The following is a 13297-nucleotide window of genomic DNA, read 5'->3' as shown; positions in this document are numbered from 1 at the left end:
GCCGGGCGCAGCGCTCCGAATTTTCGGCGCCAAACGTGTGTGGCGCGCAGGCCGCAGTGCCCCGTGTGTCCTTCCGCCGCGCGGGCCAGCAGTAGCGGCCGCAGGGGAGAGCGGAGCGGGAGGGAGCGCGGCGGAGGGATCCGGGCGGCGCTGACGGCCGGGTGGGCGCGGGTCTGTGTACCTCCTTACCATGGTGGTCCTTCGGAGCAGCGCTGCCCGCCCGCCTCGTATGGCCGCCCGCGACAGCCGCTGTCGCCGGCCACCTTTTGACCTCCTGGACTCGAGCTCCGAATTCATCTCCCTGGAGCCCCCCACGCTCAGGAGCCACCGCGTATGGACGCGCTCCGGGTCCTCCAGGGCCGCGGTATCCAGGGGGACCAGGAGAGCCAAGGAGGCCGTGAGTGCCGGTGGGGGTGGGGTGAGCGCGGCCTGGCGGGCAGCACTGGGCTGTGGGCCCAAAGACATGGCGGGGGGGAGCCGGTGCTGGCCGGGAGCTGTTGGGAGGAGCTGAGAAAGAGCTGGGGAGTAGTGTTTATGGAGGAAAAAAAGAGGAGAACCGAGTGTTTGGGGCAGGCGGCTATGGGTGTGTGAAGAAGCAGCCGACTCGGCCCGGCTCCCGTTCCCGGCCTCCCCGCGGTAACGGGGGCTCAGCACATGCCCTGGTCCGGGGGCTGTGGTAGCATGCCGAGAACCGGTCTCTGGAAGCACAAACCTTCATCGCCTCATGGTTTGCTGTGTTTTATGTCATTCCCCATTCCCGTTTATTTTGGTTCAGTTCCTCATCTGAAAAAATAACCTTGAAAAGATCTTAGAAACCTCTTTCCTTTAGCTGCAGTACTGCTTATAGAGCTCTCTCTGTTTAGATGACAGAAATTCATCAAAACCGGCACGAAATATATGGAACCTCTGAGTGCGTTCTGGTTGGCCCGAAGGGCCTGTTAAAAACTCCTTAGTCAAGTGTATCCAAATAATACTTTGGATGCTGTAAAAAAATAGGGCTCATTTGTACTTAAAGTGCATAACCTAAACCGGTGAAAATGTTACATGAGCGTTCTATAATCTTGATGTACCCTACTAGAAGAGAGACAGACAATTTGCACAATGATATATACAATTTGCACAATGGATAGATACCAAGTGGCCTGTGCTCTCTGTGTCTCAGCATTGCAACTGTAATAACTGAATCATTTCACTTTACATTGTTTTTAGCACAGCCTTCAAAAAACTAAAACGTTCCTCTGCTAGTTCCAAGTCAGGCTTTACTCTGCAGGCTGTCCTGCATTTCTGTGACAAATGCAGACCAGATCTGACTCGGAAGTGGTCTGTTTTTCAGGGGATCCCTGTCTTGGAGTGATGCTTCTCAAAGACTCTGTTTCCTTCCAACAGAAGTATTTCGGGAGTCTCAGTTGTATGGATTAATTTTACATTTTTATATTTTTTGCCATTATATTTGAGGAACAAGTCCTTATGCTGGTGCGTTTCCCCCCCCCCCCCCACTTGCAAAAAGCCATGGGATCTGCTTAAAGATCAATGCTTTTTTTTTTGCTGTCTCCACTAGAAATGGTTGTCAGGGCTTGTTCAGCCTTTGCACAGGAGAGGAGGCTGTGCAGTGTTAGGCAGATAACACTGCTGGCATGTGTTCTCAGTGTGGAAAATGGGAATGAGGAAGCTAAATGTAAGGTCATCCCTGAAACAAAAGCAGAATCATTGTTATGAAACTGGTTGTGAGGTTGTTATTTGGTTTGGGTTTGTTTTTTTTCCTTTAGTTTTTGTAGACCTTTCCTGTGCTTTGAGCATGAAGTCATTACCTTATTTGTGGGATGCTGGGCTTTGCTGGGGGTTTTAACTGTAGAGATAATATAGAAGTGCTCCATCTGACAGAGGTCATGAGAACTTGGCTTCATGTTCAAGTCCTCAAGTCATCCAAAGATGCCTCTTTCCTGTCTTGTGCAAGGACTTGGTAGTGGCAGCTTTTGCTTTTTTTTTTTTTTTTTTTTTTTTTTTTTTTTTTTTTTTTTTTTTTTTTGTGATATCAGCAAATGGTTTATCTTTAGTTATACAGCTCATTTCATCTGTGGACAGTAAGAAGTATAAAATGGGAGATGTAAGGTAGACCAATATCTGCTTAGTTTGTTCTCTTTCAGGTTTCCAGTCCCAGTAAGTTTCATGAGTCTCCCAGTGAGATCTAAAGTGGCTGCTATCCCTTTGGAAGCTGTGTATGTCCAGGTCTATAACCCTAGTGTAATTCCTCAAGCTGAACAAGTTTGTTCTTGTGACCTATATTTGAGGGCAGTGTGCTCCAGTGTTCCCTTTTTGTCTGGGCATTCTGGCCAGCAGGACCAGGGAAATGATGGCTGTGCCCAGCAATGGTAAAGCCACACCTTGAATCCTGTGTCTAGTTCTGGCCTCTCATGACAAAAAAGACATTGAGGTGTTGGAATGCATCCTGAGAAAGACAACAGAGCTGGGGAGAGGTCTAGAAAGTAAGTCATATGAAGAGCAGATGAGAGAGCTGGGGATGTTGAACCTGGAGAAAAGGAGACTCGGGGAAGACCTTATCACCCTCTACAACTACCTGAAAGGAGGTGATCAGCCTCTTCTCTCAGGTAACTCATGACAGGCCAAGAGGACATAGCCTCTGGCTGTACCAGGGAAGATTCAGGCTGGACATCAGGAAGAAATTTTTCACAAAAAGGGTGGCTAAATTGTAGAATAAGCCACACAGCAAGGTGTGGAGTCACCACCCCTGGAAGTGTGCAAGAAATAACTGGATGTGGCACTTAGTGCTGTGGCTTTGCTCACAAGGTGATGATCATTCAAAGGTCGGACTTGATCTTGGAGGTCTTTTCCAACCTTAATGATCCTGTGAAAGTGACTTGGCAAGCTTGTCTGCCAGCTCCCTCTGTACCCTTGGGTGGGATCCCGTTGGGGCCTGTGAGTGTCCAAGCAGTGTAGAAGCCCCCTGGATTATGGGGGCTTCTTTCTGCTCTCTGTCCCGGTCTGGATACCATGAGGACTGCTGGTCTTACTGTTGAAGACTGAGGCGCAAAGTGCTTCTGCCTTTTCCTCATCCATTGTCATACATTTGCCTGTGCATCAAGTGAAGGACGGAGATTCTCTTTAGTCTTCCTTTTCTTGCTGATGTATTTGTGAAATTGTTTTGTGTTGTCTTTTATGGCAGTAGTCAGATTAAATTCTGTTTGGGCTGTGCCCCTGGTAATTTTCTCCCTGCATAATGTCCTGACATCCTTGTGGTCCTTCTTCACTCATTATCTCCATCAATGACTGGAATTGTTGCTTGGTAACATTAATGTGAAGAATTAGAATCATCTGGTCTGTGTTCTGCCCTTTTCAGTGTGAGATTTAGTGTGGTATACATGTAATGAGACCCTGGATTGTAAATGGAACAAGCTGCTTCTTGTAGTCATCACAGCTTTCCTCACACAGTAAAAGTCAATAGCATCTTCTATGCAGAAACACCAGTGTGAACAACCATGGCAGACTGTATCTTGAGTTCCCTTTGGTTTTCTGTGGTTAAATGCTACCCTTCTGAAGGAAGTCTTTTTATATCCCTCTGAATGCCATTATAAATGGAACAGAGACAGGAGGAAAAATCTTCAAAAAATATTTTAATCCCACTACTATGAGTTCTTCTGTTGGATTAAAGATCTAGAAGTCTAGCAGAAAATGAACCTGCTTGGGTTCCAGCTGCTCCTCAGAGATCAGAAGAGCTGGGTGCAGCTGGGCCTAAGTTCTGGTTATAGCCCATTGGACACTAACAGCCTGGCCAAGTTCAATAGCAACTTAGGGGATTGGCAAATAGTGTGGGTAATTGAAGGGACAGAAAAGCAGATTCTGAATTGTTGGTGGTAAATGCACCAGCTACAATGTTAGTATGTGCTGTTACAGAAGGAATGGTGATGGAGATCTATTAGCAATAAATCTAAGTAAATATTCCCATGTCTCCTCCAAGATAGTTTAGAGGCACAAAGCTCACCTAAAGGTATCCCTTCAGGGACAAGGAGTAACACAGTCCATAAGCTGATGCAAAGCAAGCAGAGGGTCTTTACTCTCTCTGTTGTTTTGCTTGTTTGGTTGGTTGTTGTTTTGGTGGTTTTTTTGCCCCAAACCCCTCCTTTTGTAGTAATTTTTGGCCCTTCCCAGACCGGTGGAACAATTGCATGTTATAGGTGAGATTTGGGTTACTGGAGTCACTGAATCAAGTCTGAAATCAAAGATTTTGTTTTTTTTTTCTTTAAAATCTGGTGTGTTTTTTTCATCAGAGCTACTTCTTGGTGCAGAAGTGGTTCAAGGCTTACCTGACATTAGTTGCAACTCTTGAATCACAAATGTAACAGACTAAATTTGATCAAATGAAGCAATAGAAGACGTTCAGATAAATACATTTTTCCTTCTTTTCCTAGAAATTTTCCTCTGGCAACATTGAATGTTTCAATGGACACTGTTTAAGATCAATGAGAAAAAACATGTCACGCTGTTCAAACTCTAGCTTTGACAAAAGCATGGAAATTTTAAGTGAAAATGCCAATCGACACTTTTCAAGGTATTGTATTTCTTGGTGTTCAATCTCTATTTTAGTCATAGAATGAAAAGTGAAAGCATGCACAGTGAGTCACATCATGATAAATCTACAGCTAAAAACCCACAAGGGAATATGAATATGTTAATGTCAGGGCCAGTGTCTTAGAACTAGAATCACTCTTAGTAAATTTGTTCTGCTTCTATGGAAGGCATGTATCTCCTGGGTACTTTGAGATCTGTCCTCCACTTTGGTTACTGAGATATTACCTGCCCTCAAGGTACATCAAGATGAGCAAGCTGGGAAATATCTGTCCTTAGAGAGCTGCGTGCATATGGTACACAGCAGACTTGGGATCCAAATCTTCCCTGGAGTCCACAGGCTTTTCTTTGCATGACATTGAGCACCAGATTAAAGTTCCCCAGTGCTGAGGGGAAAATGTGCAATGCAATGTGATTCAATACTTTTGTACAGTACTTCTAATACAATTCTGTTCTCCTTTCTTCTCCTCTCTTAATGCAGGCAGTTGGCAAAGCCAAAATCAGACCCAAAAAAGGAAGAGTATAAAGAAGGTAAGTAGCAATTCTTATTCCTGATTTGTTAGGATTCGTTTCTAGCCAGATTATTGAGAAGGATTGCATTTGGTCACTTCGTCTATTTAATTTGGCCCCAAAAACTTCTGAACTTGTCAACCAAAATCACCTGAAGTTGTGAGAATAGATATAGTAAAGATAGGAATTTCTACTGAATTTTATGAAAAGAGGTATGTACAAATAGGAAGAGATGCTATTAAGTCCTTTCAGGCTTGGGAAGAATGCAGTGTGAATTCCTGAATTTTTTAGAAGTTAAAAGAATCTGCTCCTTGGCTCATGTTTCTTTGTGTCAGTGATTTTCTGGAGCCTGCAGAACTGTTAACTTTACGGTTTAACTGTAAATCAGTCTTTCAGGTATGAGGGGATATTGCAGTATTGTAACACAAGGCAGTTGTAAAGTAATTCAGTCATGAGATGCACACTGACATGGGGAAGGTGTTCCTGAAGCATTTCACCTATGAAGCGACTTGTCATGCTGAGTACACAAGCAGGTTTGATGCTGTGTGGCCACTTTGTGGCAGCTGGAAAAATCCTTTAGCCCAAGGCAGCATTGTGCCAGCTGCAGGCTGAATGTGGGAAGGAACCCACTAAGTGGACAATGCACTTAGTGTGTAGTAACTCAAGCTCATCCCGGACAAAGTAAGTTATTATTTACTGAGCTCAAAGTTAGTTTTATAGTTTGTGGTGATGAGATCAAACCTACCTGTGTTTAAAATGACATGGTGATACATCTGTTACTCTCTCACTGAACTCTCTTAACAGTTTTAATGACAGTACAAGTAATGAACCCACAGCAAAGGATGCTGTCTGGTAAATAAATTTTGGGCATATCTCTTTTAAAGTAAGCGGTGTACCAAAACCATACATCTTTGGAAGAGACTTCTCACATGAGCCATTTTTAGAAAAAGACTATTAGATATGATTTTAAATGAATGGAGGGAAAACACCTTAGAAGTAGACATTTTTTGTTTGCACTTTCCCAGAGAGAGGTAATTGGAATAAATTTGCCTCCTACATGGAACAAAAGCTGAGTGTTTGTTTTTATCAGCTTGGCTGTTTTTCCAGTCTACTAAAAAGCCGCTATACAAATCAGACTTTTAAATATGTAGTTTAAGCAGAAGTACTTTAAGTTGAATGCTGTGGTCACAAAAATAATTTTCAATTCAATTTAAATTTTTAAAATAAAAGATGGGGATTTTACATTTTCCAAGAGACAATGGACTGACATATTTTCTGTCATAGAAAGTTTTATTGATTATTGCATTTTAGTGTCCAGAACACTGAAGACCAGAGCTGACACAAAAGCAGAGCAAGCCCATGAAGGAAATGGGGATTTGGAGGTCCGCCGCAGCTGCAGGCTTCAACAAAGCCGTTACGCCACTACAAATGAATCTGTTTTGTTTGACAAACTTATAACAAAGTAAGGAAGTTTTTCTTACCATCTTGCAAAGCTACTACAATGAACCTTATTAGCCCTTTGTACTATGGCAAAATATTAGCTAGGGGCTTTCTCCTTCTTTCAGCAACAGGAAAGGCATTTTTTCTGGCAGCAAGAGCTGCTTGCATTCACTGGTCAGGCTGAGACTTCCTATGAGCTGCTATGTGTGTGCTATATCTGAGTGATTGGATGTTAGGAAGAAATTTTTTATTGTGGTGGGTGGTAAGGCAGTGGAATAGGTTGCCTGGAGTAGCTGTGGATGCTTCCTCCCTGGAAGTGTTCAAGGTCAGGTAGGGGCTTTGAGCAATCTGATCTAGTATGTATGAGCTGGGTAGGTTTGTATGTTGTGAACCAAAACAATCTGCTTATGTTGTGACTTTCAGTAGATTTAACTTAAGATACTAAGCAAAGTTGGATACTGGCAAAGTGAAGCAATCCAAATATTTCTTCCTGTCTGTGGCTTAATTCCCTCTATGAAGCCCAAACTAAAATTTTTTATGAAAGGTTTGCAAAGTGTAACAGCAGTAAGACGTTATATCTAGCATAAGTAGTGATGAAAATCAACATGAAATTTAAATAGCAGTGTACAGAAGCAATCTGTTGTCTGAAGAAGGCTGTGAACTAAGTGACACAATGCTATCATGCAAAGCAACCTAAGAGCTATGGAAAACTGCCATTATTTCTTCATTACTTTACTGTGATCTTCAGAATTCTTTTTTCCTACTAAAATAGTTGGGGTCTTTTTTACTGTGTTCAGCAAGAGGGAGAAAACAAACTTGAAAACAACTTATATTTGCAAATACTCATACATTTGTTTTTAGTTCTCTCTATATTTGACCTAATTTTTAAATAGTTTTCAAAAATTTGGCTAAGTGTCAATAACTTGTGTTGTGCATGCTGTATTAAAATATGATGGTTATGTGTTCTGTTCTAAATGGGCTTTTTCTGTACTAGCCTATTTTTGCTTTTATATGTCAACTTTGTATCTTAGTACTGCAGAAGCAGTCTTGCAAAAAATGGATGACATGGAGAAGATGCGTAGACGGCGAAGGATGGGAGACCTGGAGGAGTTCCACGACACAGAAGAAGTAGATACTAGTCTATTTTGCTGTTTTTGTATAAGTAGGGTATTTCACATAGGGAAATTATTTCCCTTCCCCAAGAGGAACTAATGTTAAAATGATAGACAAGCAATCATATTTCCTCTGTTTTAGTTCTGCTTTATTAAATTAAGTTAGTCTAATATCCTTTTGAATGGCAGCCACTTTGATTTTTAAACATCATCATAGCCTGCTTTCACAGATTTATTTTTTTTGTTTGGATCTGCATTCCTATTTTAGAGTGGAAACCCTTGTTATTAATCTTACTAATCCTGGGTTCCAGAATGATGTTGCTATTCTCTCTTGCTGTACAATAATTAAATCTTCTGTGTATGGGCACCAAATATGCCCACAGCTTTTCTGCTTATTTGTGACTGGTCTGTCATGTTTCTTTTTGTTTTTTTTTTTTAAGGAAAGCCTTGATACAGAAAGGACTGATGAAGAAATAGCTGATAATCAAGGTAGCATTGTTGGATAAGTCTGTTTTAAGTTTTCTTGACTATGCTCTAGCCAAAAGCTTTGTCTTAAATAATTGAGATGGGATGAACTACTGGGTATTTTTCATCTATTAAAAAGAATTTGTGCTGCTACTGACAATTCAAGCCATTGTCACATACTCTAGGGCTGTATTGTAGTGGGCTCAGAACAGGTTTTCAGAGGAAAAGAGAAGTTGTTTGTTCAAAGCACTTACAGCAGAAAAGGTTGTGGACTGGTGGGAATACAGATGTAGTGCATTTTGAAGTTAATATAATTTACAACAGTACTTAAACAGTGCAACATAATGTTGATGAGCAGGGGGCTCCTCAGAAGAAAGTGAAGCCAAAGAAGACGATGGTGAGGACACTCAAAAGCGTTACTCCTTTCGGAAGAGGAAAACTGTTGAGCGCTATCAAGCTCCTTTGCAAAGTAGGTTATAAGCACAACTTCTCTTAAGAGCTAATTTCTTGCATGGAAGTGAGAGTGCTATGAGGTTTTTTAAGAATGAAAATATGTATGCACACTCAGCTTCTATTTACATATCTTACCTGGTACTTTGTTAAATGCATATATCCTGTGCGCATTCTATTTCTTTGCTTTTTGGCATCCTTATTGTTGATTTTCAATAAAAATACTACCTATGTATCATTGAAAGAATAGTAATTAAACAGACTTGATGACCTTACTGGTTTTCAGTTCTTAAAACTCAGGTGTGTATGTTTTTGCTTTTATTGTGCAATGATTTCAAAAAACAACCTCTTCCTCCCCACCCTTGAAATGTCCCCAGAGCTTAGATGTGTGATATATGTTCCATTCTCTGCCTCTTTTAGTATCTTGCTTTCTCTTAAACCTATTTATAACATTATTCCAATTTTTTCCAACAGAGCCAAGACAAAATAAGATGTATTTTTCGGACAAGTCTTCACCTGTCAGACAGAGAGATCCATGCAAGGGAACTAACAGGTATGAGTTTGGTTAGTGATAGTTCTTTCTCAGTAGTGCTGTCAGTCACATGACTGAATACTGCTTTCAAGGTTAAAAACCCTTGGACCTTACATGATCCAAAAATCCTTGTTTTTGGACTCTTGGTAATTAGATATTAACAGTATGGTTATTGCTGTGGTAGTCTGAGGATATAAAGAAAGCAAATATTGGAGGAAGCCCATCCTTTTTACTGGCCATTAGATTTTATTAGAAAATGCAGTTTTTGTGGTAATGATGAGGGTTATGGCTGAGACTGTATAACTGAATTAATTTGTTCTGGAATTGAAGCTAAAATCTCCCTCTGAAAATCTGACTGTTTTATCTTGAAGGATGCACGTTAATTACTTAAAACTAAAAGAGTTAGAGAGAGTATGGAAGTTTAATTTTTTTAGATCACTCAGGTACTGATTCTGGTATTTCTTTGGAATCAGTTCAAGTTTGCATATGAAACTATACTTAAAGCAAGAAAAATGCTAAATAAAATTCTAAATTACAAATTGCAGTAGTAATGACAAATAGGTTCCTGCCTTGAATGCCTTTCCTTGATAGATAGTAGTGCTTTATTTAGCATCCTTGAAAGCAGGCAGTTATGGAAGGAGGGAATTTTGAAATTAAAGAGTTGGTGTTTCACAGAGTGGATACATAATGCTAAGTGAAACTTGGTTTGTGTATGAGAGCGTGTGGACTAAAAGAGTAACTTGGTTAAGAAATTTCTTTGCACAGAAATTAAACATTTTATCTTCCTATTAACAATCAAATTTTGCTGTCATGAGGAAAATCACATAACATAGTTTGAAATCAGATTTGTAAGGAGTACAATAATCTGGAAATATACTAGATATGAAAGTAAACTGACATAGTGTTCACTTAAATTTTGATATTACTTAAGTGTTTAACTTTTTTAATTGTTTGTTTGAATGTTTGCAGACAGAGACACACAGTCCCCAGCAGTGATTCCTCTTCCTCATCTGATGATGAAGAGGATTTTGAGAGGCAGAGGAAGAACAGAAATTTAAGAAGGTTAATGCAACTGGAGAACAGGGGAGGAAGTAGACTACTTGAGAGGATTTTACATCTTCATTGTGTTCAGTTTTTAAATTCTGGCGGCTATATCTGTTGATACAACTGTAACTGGACTCTGCACAACTAGATTTTTAGAATTAATTTTAATAAGCAATTTGATTTTTAGGAGGAACGGGGGTAGCAACACTTCGATGAAACTTCTTAATGTAGAATTCTGCTGCTCCTGTGCTTAACAGTAGCTGATTCAGAGAGAAAGCCACTATAACAGAGGATGTTATAAATAGAGAAGATGACAGAGATTTGGTTTCTTAACAAATGCTCTAGAAAACCTATTTTAGTAACAGTCTAACAAATACGTTTTCAGCCTGATGTCTCAGATGTCTTTCAGAGTAGTCTACTGGCACACAGGTTCCAGGGTCTTTGGGAAGGACTGGCAGTGGTAGGCAGCCTTTATAATGTTAAAACCAACTGAAATAAGTATCATCTTGGGCTGTAACTTTTTGAATATAGAAGTTAAAGGTATTTGAATAGTATCAGTGTGTTTGGGGGCCAGGAGGGGCAGTTTTCTTCCTCACATGAATCATTGCCAGTCCATGGCTTGCACATAAAGGAGTAACTTGTTCTAAGCCTGTATTCCTACATATGCTCTACTGACTGGCATGGATATTTATAAGTGCTAAGAGTTGTTAAAATAATTAGTTTACTATCTAAAGTGACCATTTTCCTTTCCTTACTCATGGACATTAAACACAAAACAGCTGGAACCAATATTTAACAATTCAGGAAGCTTACACTCATAAGATATTTTGCATTCATTTGCTATTATTAGAAAAAATCCATGTTGCAAGTTAGAAAGCACCTTTCTTTTTCACCTTACTTAAATCAGGTCTCTTCCTGTCAACTTTCGGAAGAGTGACTTAAAGGGAGTTCACAAAGATCGTGTGAAAATCGGAGCGAGTCTGGCTGATGTTGATCCAGTGCAAATAGATTGTTCAGTAAGTATTTTTACTTCAATGTGTCAATGAGACATTTTCAGTAATTATGAAAGCTTCCATATAGTAATGTGCTGTCTAAACTGCCTTGGCTTACAGTTTTCTTTCAAGCAGTTTGAAAATTGGCATGAATGTTTCCTTTGTGCTGACATCTAATCTCTGATGGAACTTTATCGAGGTTGCAGCTTTCACATCTAAAATGTGTTCTGTTGTCTTCATCTTTAGGTACGATTTGATGGCATTGGTGGTCTTGCTGACCACATTTCAGCTTTAAAAGAGATGGTTGTTTTTCCATTGCTTTATCCAGAGGTCTTTGAGAGGTTCAAAATTCAACCTCCAAGGTAAGAGATGCCATTTAGAACTGTAAATTCTAATTCACCTGTTTTCAGGAAAATATTCAACTGAGGTATTATGTTTCCACAGTTTAGAATTTTAAGTGTTGATACTTTTGGAGTTTTTTACCAGTAGAAAAAATTAATTTTTAAAAAATTGATAGAATCCAGCATACCTGTAGGCTCAAAGATTTGCAGGGTTGTGAGACTGTTTTAAAAGTGTCTTACCTTCAAAAACAGGAAATGGAGTGGTTTTGAGTTCTACATGCAAGTGGATTTGATCAGTCTGTAAGAGGTAGTCAACTGCAGTTTTTGTGGAAGTCCAATTGTGCATCCCACCAACTTTTTTTTCCAAGAGTTCCAGTATCAGCTTTACAGTTAACTGGACTTGTAACTAGAACCTTGCAGTGCTGATTATGCTTGTGCTAAAAGATGCATCTGTCCACTTTTTACACAGCTGAATGGGTTCTGTGTTGGGAAATTTTTAGAAATTTAATTGTTATATATATATGTATATATATATTCATTCTGGGCCATCAACACTGAGTCATGGTATATTGAAACAGGACTTCAGATTCTTTGGTTTCCGTAACTTTAAAAGTATAACAAACAATGAAGAGAGCTTTGTTTAGGAGAGAATAGTGTGCTTCAGGGATACGGGTGGCAACAGGTACTTTCCTATGATATTCTTCTTATGTGAAATTTTTATTTTTTTTTTAATTGCAGAGGCTGTCTATTCTATGGCCCACCAGGGACTGGAAAGACATTGGTTGCTCGTGCACTTGCTAATGAATGTAGCCAAGGTGACAGGAGAGTAGCCTTTTTTATGAGAAAAGGTGCTGACTGCCTGAGTAAATGGGTTGGGGAATCGGAACGACAACTTCGTTTGTTATTTGATCAGGTACGGTTGAAATGTGTGTCATGTTCCGTCCAAGTTGTAACTAACTCTGTGGTGAAGAACAGTTCTTTTTCTTTTTTGTCACCTCTTTCCATTGAAGTGGGAAGATTGCCAGTGTTTCCTTTTTCAGTAACATTTTTAGAGGCTTGGAATCATGAGATGCATTAGGAAAAATTAGTAAAGCAGTCAAGAGGACCTTGCAAAGCAACACACACCCCCAACTCCTTGCCTCAGGAAAGAAAAATCCAAACAGCTGCAAAAAAGGTTTCAAGAAGTGGTGACTTTTGATCAGATAGAAACAAATGTAGGCTGAAAGCATGGCTATTTTGAAATTGGTAACAAAGGTTGTTTCCAGAACCTGTAATTTAATTAAGTCCTGGTGCTGTTCGTGGTGGATGCCAAATAGGTGTAAAACCAGTGGTGTGATTTGTTTCATGTTGCCCGCCTCAGTGGGTTGATACATGCTCCTGCCTTCTATTACTCACAACACTACTTTGGATCAATGAGTAGAAATCCCTGATGCTGGTCTGAAAAATCTACTTTGACTTTGCAACCACAGTGTTGTTTGTGCATTTCTCCTACAAATAGTGCTGTTTTCCTGATGTCAGTGTTCTGTGTTTTCACTGTAGGCCTACCAGATGCGACCTTCAATTATTTTCTTTGATGAGATTGATGGTCTTGCTCCTGTACGGTCCAGTAAACAAGACCAAGTTCATAGGTAGGGCATGTTTTGTATCAACATAGAAGGTGCTTGATCTCACTGAAAAGAAGACCACAACTTGATGTGACACATTAATTTATCCTGAAAACTAGTAATTCAGTATTACTTCAGATAATCTTTAAATTGTAATTAAAAACTGTTCACTTGATACCAGCACAAGGTCTGTGTTACCTTATCTATTTTGTTATGTCTTCAAATG

The 13297-nt window shown here is 40.0% G+C and overlaps 1 protein-coding gene across 3 annotated transcripts in view; it reads left to right on the top strand.

Moving 5' to 3' along the window:
- The window catches only part of ATAD2 (ATPase family AAA domain containing 2), a 30457-nt gene that overhangs the window by 168 nt on the left and 16992 nt on the right, over positions 1-13297 (top strand). Inside the window, exons 1-13 of one of the 3 annotated variants that reach the window (XM_015616965.3) lie at positions 54-397; positions 4425-4564; positions 5063-5112; positions 6403-6553; positions 7563-7659; positions 8084-8132; positions 8467-8577; positions 9033-9111; positions 10060-10152; positions 11042-11150; positions 11373-11488; positions 12206-12380; positions 13007-13095. In XM_015616965.3, coding sequence (XP_015472451.1) covers positions 191-397; positions 4425-4564; positions 5063-5112; positions 6403-6553; positions 7563-7659; positions 8084-8132; positions 8467-8577; positions 9033-9111; positions 10060-10152; positions 11042-11150; positions 11373-11488; positions 12206-12380; positions 13007-13095 — 1466 coding nt within the window. In that variant the 5' untranslated portion in view covers positions 54-190. Of the gene's footprint in view, positions 1-53; positions 398-4424; positions 4565-5062; positions 5113-6402; positions 6554-7562; positions 7660-8083; positions 8133-8466; positions 8578-9032; positions 9112-10059; positions 10153-11041; positions 11151-11372; positions 11489-12205; positions 12381-13006; positions 13096-13297 lie in introns of those variants that run through there. The other 2 variants (XM_015616972.1, XM_033512438.1) reach the window with 2 other exon arrangements.

This window comes from Parus major, chromosome 2, assembly GCF_001522545.3.
Source record: "Parus major isolate Abel chromosome 2, Parus_major1.1, whole genome shotgun sequence".
Taxonomy (NCBI): domain Eukaryota; kingdom Metazoa; phylum Chordata; class Aves; order Passeriformes; family Paridae; genus Parus; species Parus major.
The sequence above is the reverse complement of the archived record's forward strand: the minus strand, read 5'-3'. Positions and strand labels throughout refer to the sequence as shown.